The sequence below is a fragment of the Meleagris gallopavo genome, chromosome 4 (genome assembly GCF_905368555.1).
Source record: "Meleagris gallopavo chromosome 4, MGAL_WU_HG_1.1, whole genome shotgun sequence".
In the NCBI taxonomy this organism is placed as follows: Eukaryota; Metazoa; Chordata; class Aves; order Galliformes; family Phasianidae; genus Meleagris; species Meleagris gallopavo.
Genome location: NC_139407.1, coordinates 35,991,640 through 36,017,073, shown reverse-complemented (window position 1 = coordinate 36,017,073; position 25,434 = coordinate 35,991,640). Strand labels below are relative to the sequence as shown.

Genomic DNA, 25,434 nt, shown 5'->3' with positions numbered 1-25,434 from the left:
GCTGCTGGCTGAGAGGATGGGTCAAAAAACTTTACACAATTTCCTGCCTTTCAAGCAGGTGAAATATGCATGTGAAGAACCCTCTCCCTTCTTACCCAAATGTGGGGTGTAGAAGAGTCAAGCATGTGTCCAGTCTAGGAGATTCAGAAGCACAGCTCAGAAAGAAACCTTGGCCTTAGAGAAGTGCCAGAGAAGATTACTTCTACCTGTTCATTTTCTCTAGTGTTGAGTTTCTAATCCTTTCATACGCAGAGATGAACCAGACCTTGAAACATAGGTCTTAAGCAGTTTAATGAATTTTAAAAATATGCATTTATATTTTGATTGATGGATGGTAGTAGATTGGGTTACAAATACACTTAGTTTCTGAAGATTACATTAACAGTTGCCTGAGTTTGTGTGACTTTTTAAAATTGCATAACAAATGCACTCTTTTGGCATCTTTACAAATCCTTGATCACAGAGAATTTTAATGATTGCTGTAAAACTTGAAACATTTGGTAAAAATAGCAGACTTTTAAATCACTTAAAGTAATATTGCTATGAAGCATGGAAATGCAGTGTACCATGATGCCATTGTGGATGAAGCCCCGTCTGTACCGTGCAGGCTTCAGGTGTGGGTATTCTTCTGTGCTGGTCACTCGGATGTGCCAGACCTTCTTCCAGGCCTCATACAGCTGGATGTGGACTGGGTAGACTCCAGAGTGGTGTGGAGCCACTGCGTACCCCATGTCAGTTGGTATGCCATGCTCCTGCAACACAGCAGAGAGAAGGATATATTTAGGAGCAGAAAAAGAACACGTAATTCTTCAAAGATTTTCTCCTGCGGATAACAGCTTTGGAGAAGCTGTTGTCCTTGGACAGCCTTGTATCTATTTGTATGTAGCACATGCTAAAAACAGGGGAGAGGTGGAGGGAGCTGGAATTAGTTTGATGTTTGTAGAGTGATAAATAATCTTCTTGGATTACGCTGTGTTACTGTTGTAGAGAACAGGTTTATCTGCCTGTTCGTTAGATGTTGCATGCTTTTATAATACATGTTCTGTTTGGTTCTGTTTAAAGAATCTTGTAAATTATCAAATAGCATTAGAGCAATAAGCAGAAAAACTTGTTGCTGTGACAATTGTGGCTTGTTCTTTCCTATTACTTGAATAATAGCAAGGTGTCTTGCTGATACAAAACAAACAAAAAAATAGGCATATGTCCCCTATAGCTTCTGAATATGCTTATGTTTCCCAAAGTATTAGGGTAGTAGCAAAAAATCTGAACTGAAAGACACATTTTCTGTCTCATAAATATTTATTCAGTTCCTATAAGGAATTATGTGCATTTTCATGGATATAATCTGTAGGCTATATTGAAAGTATCTCCTGATGGAACAGTGAGGTGTTTATATGCAGGTAGACAGAATTAAGGAGCTAGAGTGTAAGTGTACTAATGTGCAGAGCATATTCCTTTACTCCTGAAGATCTCTTGCCTTTGTTCTGCTACTAATCGCATCCATGATTTCATGTGGTCTATCTGAAAAAACTCATCTGATGGGATTATCTGATGGAGCCCCTTAAAATTTTCTGTAGACTGGGGTGTTTTTAAGAATGCATGTGATTTGATTTAGTGATTAGCTTTGGGCTGAGTGATGTACAGAAATGTACCCGGCGTTTTGTCACCAACTACTGCCAGGAAGAAAGGTTATGTTCTGCCTCTTCTTCCTTATCCTCACACTCATTTTCAACCCCTTAAATTTCTAAGTCCTTTTCAACTCCCATGGGAGATCTCCAGGGGATCTTTTTCTATGCTCTGAGTGTTTACTGCATCTCTTTCTTTTTCTCCCAGTGCCATGTGATGTGGGACAGTGCCCATGGCCCCAGTTCCTCACCTTTTCTCCTCTTCTGCCCTAGGTGTCAATAAAAGCACTCCCTGAGAGTGCTGAGAGAGCTGCACATCAGCTATTTTCTGTTCATATATAATTGATACAGATGAAAATGGTTAAAATCTGAGATGGTGTGCTTGTCCTTCATCTTCCCCATATTATCTAATAACTGTTAATTACTTCTGGGAGTGGCAGGTTCTGTAGGGCATCTTTAAGTACTTTGCAATGAAAAGCTTTTGGTTCAATGAAAAATTTAAATTAAACCAATGGGGAACACTTGAGAAACACCGTTTTAATGCATCCACTTAAAATTATCTGTTTCTTACTAGCAAATATCTTAGGTTACCTGCTGATCTTGGGGAAGGTGGGGAGATGCCAAAACACACGCTTTTGCAATTTACTGACAGAGAAGTGTGACTTTCAGTTGTTAATGTTATGTACCTGAAAGTCATGAGTCAGTTTAAGGGTGAAGTGATGAATAGAAGTACAGTTAGAAGTGTCACTCTTTTCTCTGAACATGAATGAAGGAATAGGTTGTGTCTAAGGGTTTTTCAAAAATCTCACTATTTATTAACAGAATGTCTGAACAGTCTATGATGCTCACAGTCAGATGTACTGAATTACAATGTGCAATAATAAAACTTCACCAAAACCTGCTAGGGAGTTCACAGATAAAAATGTAAAGCGAAAGCATCTCGATCTAGCTAATGACTGCTACTCTGAATATGACTGAAAGGAGGTATCTGGATAAATACATGCAAAACCCTGTTTATCTACTTACTACTTGCAGCTGGTATTGCTATAGTAACAGAACCTCAAAACGGTAATCTACCATTCACAAATAAAGTAAGACACCACTTTGCAAGTTCTCAATATAAAAAGATAATTAACCTCTGAATAAACCTGCACACTATACAGTTCATCATTTAAGTACATGTCACTCAGACACCCAATATGATTTTAAAAAGATATATGCAAGACGTAATTAGATGTGACCAGTTCCATGTTTAATTTGGAGTAAATTTTGAGTAAATTAAACATTAGATGTCCTATTTTAGTGATTTATTTTGTTTTCTTTTTCGTATTTTTGTTATCAAATTTAGTTTGGTGTTGAGAATTAATGTGCTAAAGGAGAAGCAAATATGTGAATCCAAGAAGGACTTGCTCCAAGCTGTCAGGCAAAATGAGAGGTGCCATTAATGAGTACACTCTTTGCTCTAAGGAACAATTTCCTACTAGGTTTCATAAGGTTATTTCTACATTCAAGTCTTTGTACGTGTGTTTGCATAGTTTGGAAAATTTCTTGACCTTTTTGGCACTATGAAGAACAGTATTACATTCTTGAGCATGCTTGAGCTGGGACAGGAATTGAGAATAGGAACTGGAAATGCTCAGTCCTGCCAGTGCAACCTGGCTCATCTGCACAACCTTCAGAGCTACCTTACGAGAGCCATGTGCAGGATGGGTGCTTCTATGAGTGGTTTGAAAAGCTGAAGCAAGTGAAGACTTTTGACCTTGCTATTTGTACAGAAATGAGCTGTATTCATCATGTCGCATGTACTATGTATATTCATTCTACGTTTGCTAAAGAAAGACAGGTAATGGAGACTTAGCGCTGCTTTCCAGGGGTAGGTGTATTCTCAAAACATAAGTTTGTGTTCTGTTTTCTTCTGTGAGCAGATGCTGGAGATTTTAGTTTAAAAACAAAACAACAACAAAACAAATAGTGACAGGAAAATTGGCTACTTATATTAGCAGGATGTTGTTTGAGAGAGAGACTCAGCTCCTGATTGCACCAAATACTGCATTTACTTGTTAAAGCACAATAAGGACTAAAATTATGCTATATGACAACAGTAAATCTGGTTTTTAAAAATGACGATTGATTTATTTTACAGAAATGCATAATACTGGCCATTACTGGGGAGAGAATAAGAAAACCCAGATCTTTAATTCAACAAATCTTATGTCTGCTGTATGAGGATTTCCTCATACAATCAATTGAACTGCAAGAGTACCTTTATATAACTAATTCTTTGGTGAAGAAGTTAATATAACCTCAGGCAAGTTTTAAAAAATGTTTTGACTTTGTCCAACAGTAGGTGATAGAGAAAATATGATACTTCATGAGATGTTACCTTTCAAAGTTGAGTTTTACATAAGCTTTACATACTTTTAGTACTGGGATATATTTCTAATATTTCTGCAGGTGGATGAGATTTCCTATGAGATTATGTTACTTTGCAAGTTTAATACTTAGTAAAGTTTTTTGTGTTTTTTTTTAATTTTAATTTGATAAATGAATTAGCCACTTGTCAGCAATCATAAAAATATGTGGTATTCTAGCCTTCCTGGATACAAAATCTTCTTGATATTTCTGGATAATTTTACTGAATATATACTTCATCCTTTTAGTTCAATTCCAAACTTTAAATCTTGTTTAAAAATTCTCTAGCTAGACAAAATGATTCAGCAAATAAGAAATTATTGTTAAGAGACAAGTGCTAATGTGAATCTAGTTTATAATCAGGAAATTGAATCCAAGGAGCAATACAAGAAAGGATCTAAATTGTTTTGTTTTGCATAGGTGCATCTCACTTCATATCAGATCATAGTGATGTTTTTACAGCCTGTGATAATTTTTGCCCTCTTTCTACAACACTTTGGATGCATGTGTTCACAAATGAGAGCAGAAAATAATTAGAGAGCAAATAAATGAAGGGACAAAATAAAGAGCTACAGGCTTTGGATTAAATATATCCTAGTTTTTGCAAGATAAGGATATACAAGAGGGAGAGGAAGAATATTTTATGATTAAAGTTTGGCAGTAAAAATCAGCAGAACTTGGTTTGTTTTATTTTTGGAATATGGGCTAACAGAGGCATCTGCTTACATGATTTGTTTACCTCTGTATTAGTTGTCTGGCCTATAAAGACGTAAGAATAATATCTGAGATTTTATCAGTTTGCAAAGCTTAATCCATTAATGTCTGTAAAGGATTTGGGGATCCTCTGGTAGAAGAAGAAAATAAAACAACCCACAAAATATGATTGACAAAACAAATCAATAATCAAAATAAATATCATTTTCCTTTAGCTGAGCTTTGAAATGTACTATCCATATATACATAAGACGTTAGAATAGCAGAGTTATGGTTAGTCTGCAACCTGCTTTACTGAAGTTAAAATCACTAGTTCTGGTGTCTGCTTGTTTAAGCTTTCTGGTATAAATCTTCCCTAAAGGGTAACAAACAGAGAGAAAGACCAAAATGTAAAGAAAGGGACTTTGCTCTTTGTCTATGAAAAGTGAGGAAAGAATGAAATGTGAACATACTAGATGCATCAACAGTGGCAGTGTGCAGGGCTTGGGCTTGCTCTCCTCCCCATGCAAGAGAAATGTCCTCTGAAACAGCAGAAAGGTGGAAGGCTGCATGGAATCCTACCAGGCGTTCGTTTCCTATAGCTGTTATGCCCTGCTCTTAGAGTGTGAGGCTGAGGATGCCGTGAGTGCTTGGGAAGAGGTGCGGCAATGATGGGGCAATGGGCACTGGCAGCTGTGGGGCTGTTGCTCAGGCACGGGTGGGCAGGGATTTTGTTAAGCAGAACTTCCTTCACTTCATGATAAATCCAGGGCAGTGGGGCAACAGCATATATGATGGATGTCAGAAAACAGCTTCCTCTCACCGTGTAGATGTGGAACTGCGGAAATGAGGAATGATGTGCTCATATTAAAGGTGGTATTCTTTAATTCACAAGCGGTTTACAGGCAAAGGGAATTCTTTAAAGACTGTTGATTTTATAAAGCCCCAGAGGTTTACTTATTCACAGAGGTTTACTTATCTAACTGAAATCAAGGTAATTGCGCACCTAATTAGCAATTAGTTGTATTTATACAAATTTGTTTAGCTATCTGATTTCTACGAGTATTTTGTGATGTACCTGTTTGAAGCAGGCTGCAATTGTAACCTCTCTATTTATAGAGCCTCACGCTGAGGTGCAGACATACCAGCGTAGAACAGCACAAGGTGTTTTATCCAGCTGCTGCTGTAACACTTGCATTTCTTGCCTGTATCCAGCAGGCTGTATTTATGCTCAAGCTTCTGCAAACCAAAGATTATACATTGTGTAAATGCAAGAGCCAATAAAAATTGTGCTTGTGTACATTTATAGCTCCATGTGATAATATCCATGAATTACTGTGTTTCAGATAAATTGGCTTATGTTTGTTAAGCTTGACTTTAATCCACAGCACTCAGAGAAGAACATTCCTTTTATGAAATGTTTTCTCTCAGTGAACATCACCACTCCTGAGCCTCACGCTCCCTTGCACGAAGAAACTGCAGACTGTGAAGGGATTTAGATCTAGCCTTAAAGGTCCAGGTTTCCAGTCAGTGTGATGTTTCTTCCAAAATGAAAATGCCCCGAGGAATTGATAGTTCTTAATGAAGAGATTTTTTTTTTTGTTGTGGTGGTGTTTTTTGGGATGTTAAAGCAGCCTTGATTACTCTTTTCTGATATAATTATTTGCTCTCCCATCTTGAAGAATTAATTTCCTTCTCACCGTGTTTAAAAAATGAACAAAGAAATGCATCAGGTGAAGAATGAATGCGATCATACTTCTGAATAATTACTGCAACTTTCCTTGCACAAACTGGCGAAGTCTTTACTTACAGTTAAAACAGGAGGTGGGCAGATACGGTCAATAAATAGGAAATGTGTGAGAAAATGGCATAAACGTCAAGCTGTATTCTCCTGAGTATGGTGCTAAATAAAGATAATAGAGCACAAATAAGATTTATAGCACTAAGCAGATTTACTGTTTACTGTTCTGGACCTATAATATAAATTTGGAAACACACTGTGAAGTAAAAGAATAATAAAAAGGACTCGCTTTCATTTTGAAAGACTTAAAGAAGTACAGTTGTAGAAAAGGGAGTTCCTTTCCTGAATAAGACGTGAGGCTGAGAATGAGAAAGAAGAGCACAAGGCTACTCTGGAGTCATAGCTGGAAGCTCTGTTAGATATCAGGAAAACTGTCATATCAGGAAGACAAATTTCTACCCCAGAGTGGACTTCAAAGGAAGCCTTTTGAAAAGAAATGTTCTCATAAGTAAATTGCAGAGCTCGTATCGATTCAAGGTTGAGAGGTTGGTACTACCCCTGTCCAAATGCTAGCAGGAAATAAAGCTGTAATAACTGCAGCCTTTCCCTGACATCAGCCTCTTATTTATAGGCACCCAAAGGAGTCTCTACCCTTCAATGATGATAGGAAGATGGGCTTTATCTTTCTGTAACTGAAGTTGCAAACATTCTATTACAAGCTCTGTTTTCAAGCTGCATTATAGATTTTATTTCTGAAGGTGATTTGATCTAAAAGACATCATGTTACCTGAAAATACTAGGAAAATTTTCCAGCAGGTTTTGAAGATGAATGTGTACTTGAGATAGGAATTACTTAAATTCTTCTTGCATTTAAAATCTCAACTATATATAGATTCCTTAGGCCTCTACAGCAGTTAGGCCAGGTCAAACAAAAGACATGAACAGGCCATGCCGGGAGTGACACTGTAACACTGTGTTGTAGAAGAGAAAAGTCATCCAAAATGCCTCTGCACTGATTTCCTACAAAGAAGCAGATGAGAGAGGTTATCTAGAGAGAAGAGTAAGCGGTTAAGCCATTTTTAATGAATTTGCTTTAAAGATTGTTAGGAAAATATTTTCATAAACAAGGGAATAAATTGCTTCCAACTGCTTGTTAAGACATCTGCCTTGGCTTGGCTTCTTGATGCCTCTTGGCTCATGGAGGGATGGGGAGCATGGTCTGCTGCTGGCTGCTCTTTCTGAGCTGTGAGGGACTTTGTGCTCCCTAAGCAGCAGAGTAAGCTTCACTGCGCTACTCTGGTCTTTTGAGTGGCACAGGTTACTTGGCATTTCTGTGCCTTGACAAATTCCACACAAGTGTCTTTTCTAAAGAGAGCATTTGCAGACTTTAGCTTTTTTTTTTGTGATGCTGCTTAGTAGAATTACCCTGAATGGACTCTAAGTGGTTTCCACTGACCTCTGAGTGTAAGTGCTCTGAGCTCTGGGCAATGCTAGTAGGATGGTTCTTGTAAGTTAACAACAGAAAAAAGCAAAAAGGAAACGTTATCTGTAAGCATTACTAACAGCTTAGCTATGTGAAAAAGCATATTTTCAGGTCATCTAAAAAAGCACTCTGAAGTCCCACAGCTTCACTTATTTACCTCATTAGTTTCAAGATTTCTCACAAACCATGCACAACATTTCACAAAGTTGACTGGAGCTTTCACCCTCACTTCTGAAGCTGTTTGCACCAGACATCAAGGAGCTGATAACCTGTGTATTATTCCCTTCCTTAAGCTCAAAAGGCCAAGTGACATCTGCCAAGAATTCCCTGTTTCTGATCCCTGTGGTCTTGCAAGATAAGGTCGATGGACTGCTTCCTATCCAGTAAGCCTGTGCTGGAGAAAAAGGCAAAAGTCAGCCCAAGTTTGAGTCAGAGTGTGTGTGGTTTTTTTTGTTTTTTTTTTTAGGGCTGAGTTAACCAATCTTGCAACCTCATTTTTATACCTATTTAAACATATGTATAATACAACTAACTAGCCACACTTTCCTTGGTGTATTTATATGCAAAGGTGGTCCATCTGGTAACTCTTACTTACTAGTGCAAATTCTTTGTTGAGGATCATCTGCTCCACCAGTGACGACTCATTGTGGAAGAGATGAGGCTGCATGTGACTCCACATATGGGGAAACCACCAAAACTCATCCACAGACCTCAACAGCAGGTCATCACCTTCATCTTCCTCCTCAGTGCCTGCAAAAGATAGAAGAATGAAAAAAAAGAATAGAAAAGTAAAACAGAAAATGTCCATAATTACTTTGGTGGGGGTTTTCTTGTTTGTTTTCAAGATAGAGGCTGCTATAAAACCTGGTGTCTGGCTCTGATTTCTCACTGTGCTATGAACAGTCTCTAAAATATCACAGAAGGAATCAGATGAGATATCGTGGGTGATAGCTCTCTTTCTATTCCTAACACCATGTTAGTTTACTGTAGTTCTAACACAGTGTAAGTTTTAAGAGTGAATTGCTGTTCTATGTAATACACTAGAGGTTTTCAGAAGTTCAGGCTCCCTGTGAAGATGGAGATTGGATGGACTGCCCATGGAGGTGGTTGAGTCACTATCGCTCAAAGTGTTCAAGAAATGTGGAGATGTGGTACTAAGGAACATGGTTTAGAAATATTGATGGTAGGTGGACATTGGAATGGATGGTCACAGAGGTTTTTTCCAACCTTAATGACTCTATGAATTCTATCCACCTGTTTTGGTCCTGGTTGACAATGCACAGCTGAGGCTGGCTTGGTGGCACTGCAGAGTGCTGTGAACCAGTGTCTTGCTAAAACTTGCTCTTTACAGCTACCTCATTAACCTCAGCAAAATGAAATCTGGTACTTTCTGGTAAAAAATGAGAAAAAGTTTCAAAAATGTGACAAACGCAAAACTAATGACAAGAGTTCTACGTGTTTTTTCCTATGGGTCAATATTCTATTCTTGCCACGTTCAATCTCTAAGTAAAAAGAATGAAAATTCCTATGTTAGTGAAGAATATCTGCATCAGGCAGAAGCACGCATGCTTATAAAAAATCAAACCCCCCTATCTAAGAAATGATACAGTGCTACTTCCACAGTATGCAGACATATGTCTCCAGTGTTTTTTTTTAATCTAGGAAGGAAAAGTTATGTTTCCACTAACTTTACCCTCAAATTACTGAACAACATTCAGTTTATTGCACTTTCCTGTCTTGTTCCTTTATCATCTTAATTTAAATGCCTTTATTTATCTTCGGTCAAAGAAATAATTGTCCAAATCAGACTACTGGTGCAAACATGGATTGCTTTCTCTCTCTGGGCCTTTCAGTTTTTACAAAAATCACTGAAAGAAAATGCTCCATGGATGTCTCTGTTTACCTTTGTGGTATGAAGCAGGGACACACAGATAGCTGCTCAGTGCGTGCACTTCACCTCTTTATTTTTCACTTTTACAGGTCTGTTTTGAAGAATGCTACTACACAAAGGGAACATTTATTTGAAACTTTTGCCTAGCATCACTGAATCAATTTATTCTCCTTTGTAGCACTCTGCAAGTTCTAAGAAAGCATAAAGTTGCTCCTGCTGATGGGAGCACTTCTGGAAGAGAGGAAAACAACCTTGTTTTTAGGTAACTTCTTCCTCAGACAAAGGGACCGATGGCTGCCCTGTCTGCTCCATTATCCAAAACTTCTGGATGGTGCATTTTTTAATGATTACTCTCTTGTTTCTTGGAATATATTGTTCACTTGCACCCTCCCAGGGAAATGCAATCAGAAGGGAGATAATTAACATAGACATTCTTGTTTTAAAGCAGGAACAAGAGAAAAGGGCAAATATAATAAAGAACTGTGATTATTTGATGTACGATTTAGTCCAAATGATAGTTTATTGCCTTATTAAAGTATGATTGTTTAGATTACTTTATATCACATTTTATAGTGATTTGTTTATAAATTTAGATACAATTCATCAAAATTTGCACATATATATATTTTACCATAGCAAAGATCAAACAAGATAAAGCATAACACTTCCCATCTTATACAGACAAAGTGTCAGAGTTGGAACAGAAAGAAAGGCTTGAAATTTAACACTTGGTGACGTTTTCACTTTTTGGAGGACTATTTTCTTTATAGGCTACAAAAAAAATGTTTGATTTTTATGAAATATCAAATAGAGGTATTTATAAAAAGTCAAAAGTTTAATGCAATATTTGCAAAGTGCTTATATATTTTTAATATTTTTTGCCCAATGCCTTGTTTGAAGAATTGAAAGCAAAACAGGAAATTGGGAAGTTTTCAATTCTTGTGTAATCCGTATTCTCCGTGTGACTTTCTATCTTCATTTTAGTCTGAAATCTGAAAACTGCAGTAGACCTACAATCAAGAAGATGCACATATATCTATTTTGAAAGACAGTCTGCACTTTATACAGGTGGATAATAGTTTGGTGTTAGATTGCATGTAATAAATAAACCTTCATTTTAAACCTACAGCAACTTAGAGGTCTCAAGCTCAAGATTGAAACAATGTTTGAAGTTGCCATCAATAATCTTAGAAAATTCAAATGCAAATTCTGAGAATATTTTCATTTCTGTTGCCATAGTGTAAACAAGAAGATATTTGCTAAAACTGCATAACCAGTAGTCTTTACTCTTTTTTTTTTTTTTTTTTTTTTTTTTTTTTTCCCCCTATCAGTTTCACAAATACAATGCAGAGTATACCTGTGCTACAGGAGGGAATAATGATGGTGTTAAGATGTGTCAGTTATTGTACTGGTATGCAGGCAAGCCAAATAGGATCTGTATTTGTCATACAGAAGTCAGCAGCATCTTTCAATGAAAATGCTTAACTGTTTAATATGCCAACGCATTCCCAAGATCATCTCCCTCCTGTAGGTTTAAACTGATCTTAGTTCTGGAAAGGCAAGCAAAATCACATATTAAAGAAGGCAATAAGGCACAACAATCTCGGTACCTAATAAAACATATTGAATATCTGATACTAAAAGCCTCTGGGGATAAATGAGCCACATTTACAGTAATTAAATAATACTTTCCCATGTTTTATTTATTATGAGTCAATAAAGCGTATATTGCATAGAGGATACTTTAGAATCTTTCCACTAAACTGATATGACAAATGCTATCATTGACCTGTAAATGAAGTGCTCACTTAAAAACTTGAATACGTCACTGAGTACAGGCAGCATTGCCTTAATGGAGGCAATGGCATGCTTCAGCTCATTAAGTAGTTTTGTGCTATTTTGGTATACCTTGGGATCCCTAGGAGGACAGGCAAACATGCATGTATATTCTCTCGCTATGGCAGCAGTAGTGAATCAGAAATTGGTCTGTGTTATACCAGCTGGGAAATGAAACCTGTCGGTTAGTAGGAACTGGCTTCACTAAGAAATAGTAACAGCATATGGAGACAATTGGGATTGTCAGAAAAAGTGCTTTGGCAGGTTAAGTGTGATTTTGTAGGAAAGCTTCATGTTTTCTGCCAGTCACTGCCTTCATCTTATAATATTTGTAATAAGTTATCTTCTTTTCCACCTCTTCTCCTCCTTGAATTTTCTTTCTGTGTGGTGGATACCAAAATGTCTGATACCAGCTTCATTACAATGGAGCAGCATCCTGCTTCGGAGCTGCTCAGAGCCTTGGGCTATTTTGTTTATTTTGTTTATTTTGCTGTATTAAGTGTATGTCCAATTAATCTCCAGAAGAGCTAACTATACAGGCAGGTCAAGCTGAAGTGAGCAGAATACTGAAGGTTTGTCTCCAAAGTTCTTCCCTAATCACAGATCTGCCAGTAGCTTGTTATATGACTCCAGGCAAGTAATTCCATCTCTCTCTACATCTCATTTTTCTCAGACTCTGCTGCTTATTTCTTTAGACTGTAAGGTTTCCTGGGCAGCAGTTGCCTAGCATTATGTGTCCACATAAGGGGAAAACAGCCTGGACTTTCAGTGGTGCCAACTGTACACAATGAATAATTTTGGTTTCCTTCTCTCTGCTTATCTTTCAAATGATTTCTCATCCCCTTATCTCCCAGGGTCCTTTTTACTCTTCTAATTGATGATGAAATAGAGACATAAGAGGTAGATGAGCTCGCTAGCATTATGTTCACATGCTGGCAATGAAAGGGAGAGTACTGCTGCACTTACACTGTGACAGGGAATCTTCATCTTCTTGCTGTACTACGCAGCTGCCTCGTGACCTGTTACAGCTAGGACTGTATCATTCCTTGCTTCTAAAGTTCTCTCATCATTTTGCTGCTGCAATGCTTTCACATCTCCTCTAAATGATTCCCAGCCTACATAGTGCCACTCAGGCAAGAAGCGTTAGATGTGGCTGAATGTATTGGCAGCTGAGGATTCTAGAGTCTTGAAAGATGAGAAAGGTGCAGTACAAGAAGGACAGTATATGTCTCTGTTGCAGTGAGTCTCTAAATATGTCTTTTTACGTTAGGGAGAAGAAGATGAAGGGGAAGGGAGGGAGAAAAAGGCGGGAAGGGGACATTGTGCAGCAGAGAAGTGGACCAAAGGAGAGGAGTCATAAAAAGAAGAAAATGTAAAAGCACCTAATCTTCCATGGAAGCATGGTGTGGGTATACAACTTGTTCCTGCATGCAGTACAGAGGTAACAGGGTTTCAATTGAATTTATTTTCATCTTGTTTTCTCTTTTCTTGGAAAAATAATGTACTTCTGAACTGTATGATTCTACCGTCATCATCCCTCCCAGTTTTCAGACTGGGAAAATAAATAACTTCTAGTCGTAACAAAATCTTATGTGTCCCATTTAAGTACATCTGCCTCTTTAGAGGTTATGAGATATGTTTTCTTTTTTTGTTTTTGGTCTTATATGTTTCTTCATATCTGTCATACTGGTAAATCTTTAGTATATCTTCTCTGCTCTCTTGCATTGTGAAGAATTACAGAGATCTTGGCAGCTCCTTTTCTCCTTTTACGACACTAAGGTTTACTATCATACATCTTTCAGAAAAGCACCAATGACATCTATGTATTCCTAATAACATTATCCATAGGCTATTCTTGCCCCAGTGGATAGCGAATGAAACCCTGGATCTAAAATGGTGGAGCATATATTTCCCACTCCTCTATTGAGTAAGTGCTTTAATTTAGAAAAGGCATGTTTAAAGCTGGGTTTAAAATCCTGTCACCTATTTATCTGTAGCTACCTGAGAACATGAAGTTCCTTCTTACCTGTATGGTAAAATTTTCCTGAAAATCCAAGGTTGAAGGTAAAATTTGCAACCTGAGTGCGCAGTAAATTTTGAGTCTCTAGTAAAGCCTGAAATAAATAAGAAATTAACATGCATTTAGAAAAGTGAGCATTAATTTTTGAATGCCTCATTTAAAAAAAAATTGTGTCCAGCTGAGGAGATATAACAAAGAAGATCCTGTTAAATATTTTACATTTTATTTTGAGGTTATTTATTTATTTATTTTTTCTTTTTCTTTTTAAAACTATTACAGGTAGCTTAATTTGCTCCATCAGTTTGATGATCTAGCAATGCTAGTAGTAGTTTCTAAGTGCTGAAGTACATGGCAAACCAAAATACTATATATTATTTGCAATGGTCTGTGGCAGGACTTGAATCTAGTCATTGAGTCAGTGTACAATAAATCACTAAGCAACGCACATTTGGAGTTATTAATGAGGCTCAATAAAATGTGCTTAAACTCCAAGGTTAGAAATACTGCTTACCATCCAGATGTGGAGGCATTAAGGTTTACTTACCTGCAGAAACATATTTGATTGTGTTTAATTACCTAATTCAGGATTATTTGTGAAAGTCAAATTTTGATCTATGGTGGAAGTAACATCCATTTTTCTCATGACCAAAATCAAATTCATTTTTATTTTATCTCTCCTCCATGAAAAGGATAAGACCAATCTAAATGAAAGAGAGGACAAGTATATTGCTTACAGAATAGGTGTAGTCCTGGTTATCTATCTAATGTGCATTTTTTTATGTGCATGTTCCCAACAAACACAGAAAAAGATAATGGTTCTGTCTGCACGAGCTGTCTACCTCTATTGTTAGGTTATCAACTCTGCGCTGCTTCTAAAGATAGTCCTTGCTGCGCAGATTTCTGCTTTGAATCAGCAGCTCACATAATCTGGATGTGCTACGTATGTGAGATGAATAGTGGATTTATCTCCCTATTGGTCTTGCCATTGTTGAATGGGTTATAAACTCTATTTTCATCAATTTTCCATGTCTCCATTATGTGGGTCTCTAGAACTTTTCACATCATCTACTAATAACATTTCTATTGATCGAATGTTCATGTTCTAGTAAAGTTCAAAGACAAAGTGAACACAATGGTTTACACACAGCCCAAAGTCCAGCTAATGTTTCCTTTAATTTCAGAAGATTACATTTCATATGTTCATTAGGAAGTTCATTTTACATTATAGGAAGACAGCATCACTATTTTGTTCAACTCACTGGTATAAATTAGAAAAAAAGGAAAGAACTATTTGTACCCAAAGTGTAATTAGTCCCTTATAAGTGGTGAATCATGGATTTAAGAAACTGAAATGCAGATTGGTGGCCTGTGCAATCCTAATCCAGATGGGAGCCAAGCAAAACAGATCTGTGGTAGCACAATTTCTGATATCTCCTTTGTGTTGCAGTGGGTTAGGAGATGTCAACTGCTGTCAGCTATTTTGGTAGGACATTAACTTTCTAAAGGTATGGATCTCATGTTAACTACAATATATATTTAGAGGCTATGGACGTTGGAACTCTAGTCTTTTTTAAAGCTTCATTTGCTAACAGTCACCATCAATAATGGCATTATTTAGGTGCCAGGCCACTTCGGAGTGTAATATAAAAGATTGTCAGAAAGTGCATCTTCATTTTACTTTTGTTCCAACAGAAACATTGATTGAATGTTAAAGAAGACTTAAAACAAACAGTGGTTATCAGCCATTGCAGTCACCTAGTGGATATGTTGCTAAAGGAAATAAATATAGCAATCTTATTGCAGTAAATCATGTGATTGAGCATTGTGTATTGAGATACATATAGGTTTCCAGCTTATACTGGCAGACATTTGATAAATTGATTGTTTAACTTCTGTGACAACTTCACATATTTTGGGGCTCTATCTACGTACTATATAAATATTCACCAACACGTTTAATCTTAGCTAATAGTGGCATTAATCTCTAGGAAATTGAGGAATATCCTCAGTTGATAAAAAAAAGTCACTAAACTGACTTCGTTAAAGTCATAAGCAGAGAATCTGAGTTGTTATATGTTAGAATATAACTTCCCAAGCTATGTAGAGTATTTTATATATGTTGAGAAAGACTGATGGGCTGAGAACAATCAATTCAATCTTCCTTTGAGGAAAGAGCACCTTGAGAAATTATCTCTTTACATATAGTACAAGAAGATATGCAAAAGAACTGTCATTATATGACTTTATTTTTTTTCTCTCTAATTTCCCTCACACTCATGTTTCAGTAAGATCACAGAACTGGAAGATAGGCAGAAGCTTTACATCCCAGTAAGGTCTCATTAAAATTTCAGAGTGAGGATTAAGATGTAAATCCTGTAACCTGCAGTGTGTCAAACATTTTTCTCTGTCTAAAGGGCAGATCTGTCACTCGAATCTGTCACTAGATTTGTCTTGGTCCCAAATACTTGGTTTTATTGCCATTTCCATATACACATATTAACTGAAATGATATGTGGCTAAATTTCATTTTCATGACCTCACTCTGTTTTAATACTAAGAGGATACTGTTAACCTAATGCATTTTGTCACTGCTTACTTTCTGTAGAGGATGGGAAAAATCTTCTGATTCCAAAACATCTCCCTGGGTTATTAGGGTCTACTTTCTCTACTTTCACAGAATATATATTTGAACAAAATTTCTAATGACCTACGCTGCCCTCACTGGTAATTTTGCAGAGTAAATAATAAGAACTTTATATCGTACAGGGTACAGACTGTAACAGCACACTGTACCATGACAAGAAAAGAGCTGATGACTTGCATGCTTGTGAGTGATTAAACCCCTGCTTTTAGTGCTGAAACAAGGAAGACTGTTGTTCAAGCAGGTTTGCTGCCCACCAGCTCCTGGGTGTTGCAGCCTGGAGGAGTTCCATGTCCCTGCCATCTGGTGCTAGAAGTTTCTCTGGGTCTCATGGCCTTCAAAATAGGCGGAAGGTATTTATTTAATTCTAATCACACTCGTGGAAGGACTTTGCTGGATGAGGAAGGACTATTGAATTTTAACAGCTGGAAATCATACCTGCCACCAGGTGTGAATACAGCTATTCACACTCTGCTCAGGTCCTGCTGTGCTCTCCCTGCCTCTCCTTGGCAGACCTCACTCCCCAGAGCCTCATCTGTCCCCATCCCTGTTGCCACTCCCATTCACTTTGTATCATGACCTCAGGTTTTTTGTTTTTTGTTGTTTTTCTTTTTTTTTTTTTTTTAATATTTCCACTGCCCATAGTATTTAAATGCTATCTGCCAGTGTATGTCTTTCCTCCAGCTTCAGTAGGATTATTCATTTTCCTTCAATTACTGAGTCTTAAAAGAGTTGTAAGTAGAGGAAGGCTGTTTGTAAGCTGTTTGCTCACCATTCCTTTTTTGTTGAACAGTTAAGTAAACTGTGCTAGATAATTATAGTTTTCCAAGAAAAGAACCATGGAGCACATCTGCACATGGACAAGCTGGCATGTCTCAGTGTCAGCTTAAGTAAATATAGCTTTTTTCTTTTTTTTTTTTAGTGATTCCAGGTTGTTCTTTGAAGTACAAAAACCAATTGCCAGGAATATCTCAAAACTTGTAAGTTTTATTTTGTTAATTGATTCTTTTTTTTGTCAATGAAGCTTCTCTCCGTGACATCCATGAGATGTTGGATGGTTTCTTCTTTATACTACATTTATATTCAGCAGTATTTCACATTAATCCATATAATAAATTTTTGTAGATTTGAAGTTGTTGTGTTTTTTTTACTTCATAATTGGTGCATCTATTGCGCAGAAGTGATATTTTTCTGCTATGTCCTTGTTAATTATAACTCTAGCCTTCATTTACATAATAAACTTTTTGGGGCAATTTCTTGAGTAACATTTCATGGCTAATAGGAAGCAATTTGCTTTCCTTTATTAAGTACATTAAAACTTCATGCCCCAGACATCATTGACTGTAAACATTTGATTCTGCTCAAATTTAATGCACCAAGGCATTTTGCTCTGCCATATTAGGTTTATTTATGTGCTATGTTCTGGATTGTTAGCTGCTAATGAGACTTCAGCTCTTATTGCTCCGAGGCCTGAACACTAACCTCATTTTAATGAGTTCATTATTTGCTGCCTTCTGAATGGAAGACAACAAATTTTCCTTTTAATTAAAGGTCAAAATACCTCTGGCTAAGAAAAGTGAAGAGGTTATCAAATCCTTAGAGAAAGTAAAAGAATGACTTTTTCTGATTTTGATGCCAAGCGTGGGCAGGCCAAATTGAGGTAGAATGTACTTCTCTGGGGTCTGAAACTCCAAGTCTAGATGACAACAACGCTAAAACATGGTGGCTAGTGTTTCCAAGATGTAACCAACACCCACCCTCCAGAAAAAAAAAAAGAAAAAAAAAATAAAGAATAAAAAGCAACAACTAAAAACAAAGCACAAAAATAAACCCACTTAAAGTTGGCCAAATAATTAAAGAGGCTTTCCTCCTTCTAACTCAGAGGTCCTTGTGGATCAATACTACTAGTAGAGTATGAGTCCTTGTTAGCACGTGTGGTGATTTATAGGATGCAGAGGACAGATGCTGGATGAAGTGAGTCAACAAAATTAATCTCATATTTCTTTTCAGGGAAAGTGAGGCAAATGTGATCAGTGCTGGGGGCTGTTTGTAGTGAGAGAGGTTTAATGCAACTCTGTGTGTATGTGTGCATATGCAAGTAAAAGGGATAAGCGAACCCCTTCTTTGAAAATACATTGAGGAAATTTTAGTTAAACGAAGAAAAAATGATTAATTAAAGGAATTAACATGCAACCCATATTCTTTGTTTGCATTTGATACCTGGTTACCATCCTAACAGCAGCCTAACCTAGAATTAGATTGGTTCATGTACCTCTCATCTGAGAAGCTGCTCATGTCATAGGTAGTGGTGATAGAGATGTGAAGAGTATTTGTGAAAGGACTGGTGTCTGTGTGAACAGCTGGTGAAAACTGGTTAAAATTTGTTTTTGGAAGAAAATCCTAATGTTTTGTGAAACAGACATTGTTTAGGACAAAACCTAACATTTTCAAAAAGACCTTATAACAGCTCTAGACATTGATTCCTCAAAGACAAACCAAATTTCCTTACTTTTGCAGGTGTTTCAGGGACCTTCCCTGAAGCAATGTGAATTTTTCAAACTAACAAAAGCTCAAGAACTTAGTAACTAGAGATTTCCATCTCAATGTCAGGGATCTCTGTGGTCAGGTTGTCCAGGGTCTCCAACATGTGGGGCTCTTTACTCATTAGATCTGCCCAAAGAAACCCGATCCCAGATTACTATAAAGCCTGTCCACATGGCTGCATTATGTTGAGAAGGAATGAAAAAGGACATAGTTCTTGGTACAATGTGGAAAGAGATCAGGGGAAGGAGGGGAATGTAGATAGTTTTGCTTTTCAATGTATCTATAACTTACTGTCATCTTGAGTTATATTATTTTTGCTGAATCATTCTGGGAAGCATTTCTGATGTGGAAGGATATGCCAGTGCAGGCATCCTATGGCCAAGGTTATGTAGCCCCATCACCATCTCTGGGATATGACTAAGAATCTTGTCAAAAATGGGCTAAATTCCCATTACTCAAAGTCATCATTCATTTGGGAATAGAGCCTAGTGCTGTGCAGTAGTTCCAGTGCTGCAGTTTTTTTGTCTCTTTAATGTGTGTGTGGGCATAAAAAAGTATATATGCTACCTATATATGTATTATTATTTATTTGTATGTACTGAAGATAAAAAATATAAGCAAATATGTAAGTGTAGATATTCTTTTAGAGAATATCTTCCTTTATTTGATGTTTATGTACATTGCTTAGCAAAGAGGACTTTTATTTGGGACAGGTTGCCCAGAGAGGCTAAGGAATCTGTCCTTTGAGATGCAAAAAGTAAGGTATGGAAAGACCCTGTGCAAAGTGATCTAACTTTGACATTACCTCTGCTTTGAGCAGGGGCTGAGACTCGATCACCTCCAGAAATCCCTTGCAGCCTGAATTATTTTAAGATTTAGTAAAACTTTGCCCTGTATTTTTCACTTCAAGGCAGTTTCCTAAAGCTCCTGTTATACATACTTGCTATTAATACCAAGAAGTGTTTTTATTTTGTTCTGAACATCTGTCTTTAATGCTTTTGCAATTATATAGCCTGAGGTTCATTTACCAGCTGTTCTGTGCAGAAATTTGCTGGTGGTCTGTGGAAAGACGGAGGATAACAAAATAGTAGTTCTGCTCCTGATTTCCAGCTGTAAATGTGTAGGAAAAAATAGCAGAGCAGCATTTCTTTCCACTGCAAGCATATGTCATCAGGATGTGATGTTTGATTGCCTCTTCCTGTTCTTGTTTCCTCTCCAAAATCTGTGCTAAGAAAAAATCTGATACCACCTCTCTTAGTCTTGGCAATTTTCAAAGCCAAAGCAATCTTCATAGCACTAGAAGATAGCTAATCTCTGTAAGCATTATAGGGCTGGAATGAAGTAGCTAGTTTCTCAGAGGAAAACTGGATTTGAAAGAAACGGTGAGCAGCCTAACATCACCAACAGATTTACTGCAAGGCCAGGATTCTAGATTCCTCAGATTCACCTTTTGTTTAGAACAGCAAACTTCTACTGTGAAGATTAGAATCTCATCTGCTCTACCTATCCTTCTAAAAGGACAACACAGTGGTGAATTTGTAACCCTTGTGAAGTTGTCACTGATTTCTGTGTGGTGAAGATTTCAGTCCACTTCAAATTTTTATAACAGAACTTTAATAGAAAATTCATTAACACAACAGCAGAGAGATTATAAAGAATTAACATTGTTGACTTGCTAGATCTTAAAAGCAGTTTAGGTGATAAAGTCAGTCAAATCCTTAATAAGATTTTAAAATCACTTGTACTATTTGCCCTGTGCCAAAACTGATTTGAACAGAAATTAACCAGGCACCTGATCAATGTGCAGCTCTCAATCTCACTGATTTTCTTTCTCTGTTATGGCATTTTTCACATAATGCAATATACAAATAAGGTGATTCCAAGTACTGACTACCACACCCAAGGCGATGAGCAATACTTCAGCCACAGATACACTATGTTTTTTGAGATAGGACTTTACTTCTTTCCTTTTTTCAGATTTATTTCTGTGGAGTACTATGCTAAACTATAGCTCTATATAAATAATTAATAGGAAGGTCTCTGAACACAGCCAGCTCTGTCTACAAATCTATTTTTTTTATTATAGAGCTATTACTTGAGTCTGTTCAGCATTCCCATGAGTAGCTGTCTTAGTGTGAGGTCTGGGAGGATGTGCGGGTTTTTTGAAGCAAGAAAAAAAGCCATGTTTTGCACTCATATGTAATATCTTTATTGTAAACAAAAGAATTTATTTTTTTCTTTGTGAGTGAAATGCCCAACTTGTCAGATCTGTGTCTGCTACTCTTTCATAACCCCATCCTAAAGTCAGAAAACTGTCAGAAGTCTAATTGCACTTAATTCAGCACAGAGGAATGCATCTGTTCCAGTAAAGGTTTAGCTGCTTTTAACTGAATGAGATGAATGGGGTGATATTGTATCGAATTTACCAGCTACTCACAACTGTCTAATAGCATTGTTTGAGAATTCAGAAAGCAGCTTTTGGTGTGGCATTCCTGGAGCGATGGTGCCATGGCAGTGACACAGAAACACTGAGAGAGCCTTGGCCAAATGCATACCTGTGTACACAGGCAAATAGCCAAGGCATCTCTTCAGTCCTTGCCCTGGGAAAGAGGAATTCACAGCCAATAGTCTAGTACTAGAAGGTCTAGCAACAAAAAGTTCAAAGAGGGAGCAAGGGAACAGTTTAATAGGGGTGAAGTGTGAATTTCAAAACAAAAAGCATTAGTGAAAAGCAGGGGAATGCAATCCTTTCCAATTCTCCAGCAGGACTTGCCTGGGGAAGACCAAAGGCATTAGGTATGGGAGTGACCTGCGGTGTATGGCTGAAATAGCTACCTGCTTCTGATTGCTGTTTTGTGTCAAAGTTGTCTGCAGAAAAGATGTATAGACATTTGGGAAAACATTGAGGGTCTTCAATATTGACCACTACTGATGCTGAAGGATTTTTTAGAAATATTAACCTGGTCTGCTGACAAATCATGAAGAGAGAAGAGCCAGCCTGTGCCAAGCTGTGGGCATTTCCTTTGCCCATAGGGGTAAGGTGGACTCCCGGCACCGGTCCTGCCGCAGAGCAGGTCCCTCCTCTTGGGTTGCATGCAGCCTGTGGCACTTTCAGCAGTGTAGTAGAGGGCCATAGAAATTGTCTCTTACGTAAGGATTTTCAACAAAAGAAATCTCTGCCAGCTGTAGATTTTTGATTTAATTATTAAAACAAATAGCATGGTCAGGAATGCTCACTCTAATTTATAAAGCCCTCCCATTGTCCCCTAGACCACTTGCCCCTTGAGGGAAAACTGTTAAGTCTTTCTGAACAGGACTACAAGTCAGGTGCAGTTTCCTTGCTAGACCATCGCCCCTTCTTGTTACATCAATATCAACACCAGTTACATTATAACTGCTTGTCTACCATTTGAACCAGAATTTAATGACAATTCTGTTTGAGTGCTAGCGTAAGATGGGAACAACCATCATGTAGTTTTGATCAATTACAAAATAACAACAACAACAACAAAATAAAAATAATTAAAAATTGAACAGGAAACTCTTTCAAACAATCTTAAGGGGGCAACATCAAGATTAAAATAGTATGCTCTTAAAATATTCACATTCGGCAATCTGTACTGCAGCAGACTGTACCATGTCACTCATTGAACTGCATGTGGCTAATAGTAAAACACAGAGATTTACAGTTTTCCTCCAAGAAGTGCTTATGCCATGCAAATAATAAACAAACAAACAATTTAAAAAAATCAGTCTCCCCATCTTTGAAACAATGCAAATATATTGTAAAGGCTGAGTAACACTAATAACTACACTTTCTTTCAGTTGAACATTTGTTCACTTTTTTCTTGGTTATTGAGAATTGCTTCTTTGCACAAAAATATAGCAACAAAAAACTATTTGGTGCGTACTCAGTAGTTTTAAATTATTTAAGAGCTAGACTAATGGAGGCCACCTTATTGGTCTTCTTTAGTTTATGGATTTGGATATACTGAGGTTTGATCTGATTGGGTTTTTGCTCCTTTACTGCCATTGGAAATCATTTACTGTGTTAACCTTGTCATAAAAATTCTTTCAAATTCTCAATGCAGACCTTTATCTCAAAATTCTGAACTTCTACCTACCCTAAATAAAATCTGTACTTTGAATTTACTGCTTAAAACCTAACCAATGTAGTTGTTTTGTAGTGGAATTAAGATTTGGTTTTGTCTTGTTTTTTAAGCACACATTCAGTTGTATTTGAACTTGGAACAGAGGTGATATTTTCAAATTCGGGTCTGTCCTTCAGTTTTTAGAATGGGTGTTTGTGTGATGGTGGATATAAGTAGTGGCTTCTAAGAGGATGCCTCCGTTTGTATAAATCATGGTGTTCTAAAGCTTGAGTCTCTAGGGTCTTTGCTTTTTGTCTGTGAAAAGATAGTTATAAAATCACACTCTCTGCATGCAAAGCCTTTCAATATCATTGTATTTCTTATTGTTAGTTGCTGTTTTCCCCTACAACCTACTGAAGTAGGTGAGTGAAATCTAAAATCATTCACTCCCTTCTACTGTCCTTACACATTACTACTAGCACTTATACCAGCTCTGTCTGTGGGCTCTTATATTTTTCTATTTGCAAGCTGATCCATTGCCATCCTCTCTGAAAATCAGAAAACAGTCTAAGTCAATGGAACACTGAGAAGCATCAATTTCAGCAGAGAGCTGCTGCCAGGCAGGCACAGCATTTCTTCTAATTAGAGATCCCTGAATCCTTGTGAACTGTGTAATCACAGAGGTAGTCCCAGAAGCACTGGAGATAGGTGGGAGCAAGAAGACAGGCAGCAGACATTGTCCTTTTCAGTCCAGCCCTGCTCATCTATTTCACTGTGTTGTTCCCGGGGGAGAAAAAGATGGATCCTGAAGGAGTAGAAAAAGTCACACTTTCTTGCACTCTAAGTTAGAACATCACTTTCAGCAAAGTTGTAACTGTTCTCTGGAATATTTCTTAGACAAAGTGAGTAATACCTTAAAATTGGAGAAAGTGTATCTTTAAATATTTCTTAAATTTCTTGACAGTGTTACGAGTGAAATACGTGTATCTCATAGTCTTCTTTGCAATTATTTCCAATGATCTAGTAATGCTTTTATTTTATGGAAAACCCATTGTGTATTTAATCCACATGTTAGTTTTATAGATCCTCTTTTATCTTCAGTTGTTTGCAGTTTACACATCTGGCTGCAGTATGTAGAAAATGTAACTGCTAGAACTGGAGTCCTTGCAATGAATTAGTAGATTTGCCTGAATCTGCCAACGCAATGATTTTCTTCAGTTGTTAACAAAAGTAAGTCTCATTCGGAGACTCCTCACAACAAGCTTTCCCTAGAAGGGCTACGGAGACTTCTGTTATTCTGAAAAATGCAGTTTGCAAAATTTTCATGGGCAACAGAGTACTTTGAAAATCACTAAAATTGTTACTTCATAATACTTCTGGGCTGTTTGCTACTTCTCTAGCAGACAACTTTTTTGACTCTTCTGGCTTCTTCATGATGCTGTCTTGCTTTATCTAGGGAGATCACTTCAATGTTTGATTCTGTTTGTTGGCTGGAATTGGAAGTTTCTGTAAAATGGAAGGGGAGTTGAAAAGGCAATGTTTTTGCTTTTCATCACACTCATTTCCTTGACCAAAGTTCATGAAGGACATGCTATCTCCGCCATGTCCTAGAGGTTTCAAACCTAGAGTAGAGCAAAATAAAGCCTATTTTGTTTTTGAAAATGACTTCAAAACCCCTCCAGAATCCTCCTGCTTAACACTGCTTTATTATCCTTCCCAGTACTTAAAGGCAGCATAGTAGGTTGTCCAATGACAAAATCTGGAAGATTCAAAGCAAAATGGCAATGCCAATAGCAAATTTGCTAATCCTTTTCCTCTCATACTCTAATAATGTTATTATTCTATTCAGTTCTCTCAAATGGTAATATCAAAGGCCAATAAGTTGTCCAATAAAATCAAGCCAGATCATCAAATGTAGCTGACAAATTTGAAGTGAACCATTTTAGATTTTCCAGTAGGTTACTTCATCATAAAAGCAAGTAATTTTAGGTAAAATGGAGAACAAATCTCTACAAACTAATATTCAGAGGAAATGTGTCAGGTTATAGATGTACAGTTAGAGAGTATTATCACGCTCTTTAAAAAAGAAAAGAAATTGTACCTAGAGCAAAACTGAAGTACTGCAGGTTTTTTTTTTTCTTTTTTTGTTTTTGTTTTTCCCCCAGATTTGACTTGATTGGAGATACAGGGGGGGAAAAAAACCCACAACAATAAGAAAACCTCATTTTATTGAGGTATTAAAGCAGTACCACTTAATTGTCCCCGAGCATGAAGGATTATTTTAGCACTTCTACTGACCAATGAGGTAGGAAACTTCTGATAATTGAGTCCTTCAGTCTGGCAGCAAAACCGAAGACAAATCCATAGGCAGCAGGTAGGTCTAGGCTCCTAATGATTGTGACAGATGAAGGTGAATACATAAACTGATTGATGAAATCTTGTTCCCTATGTTATTTA

At 37.2% G+C, this 25,434-nt stretch overlaps 1 protein-coding gene and 1 long non-coding RNA gene across 18 annotated transcripts in view; one reads left to right on the top strand and one right to left on the bottom strand.

Annotated features, from left to right (window-relative positions):
- LOC116216567 (uncharacterized) overlaps window positions 1-25,434 on the top strand; it is a 488,234-nt gene that overhangs the window by 82,318 nt on the left and 380,482 nt on the right. The gene's annotated exons all lie outside the window — the stretch shown is intronic.
- The window catches only part of NDST4 (N-deacetylase and N-sulfotransferase 4), a 102,710-nt gene that overhangs the window by 43,381 nt on the left and 33,895 nt on the right, over window positions 1-25,434 (bottom strand). Inside the window, exons 3-5 of the mRNA XM_010709954.4 lie at window positions 13,708-13,795; window positions 8,550-8,704; window positions 567-752 (exon numbers count right to left, since the gene is read on the bottom strand). Coding sequence (XP_010708256.2) covers window positions 567-752; window positions 8,550-8,704; window positions 13,708-13,795 — 429 coding nt within the window. The remainder of the gene's footprint in view (window positions 1-566; window positions 753-8,549; window positions 8,705-13,707; window positions 13,796-25,434) is intronic.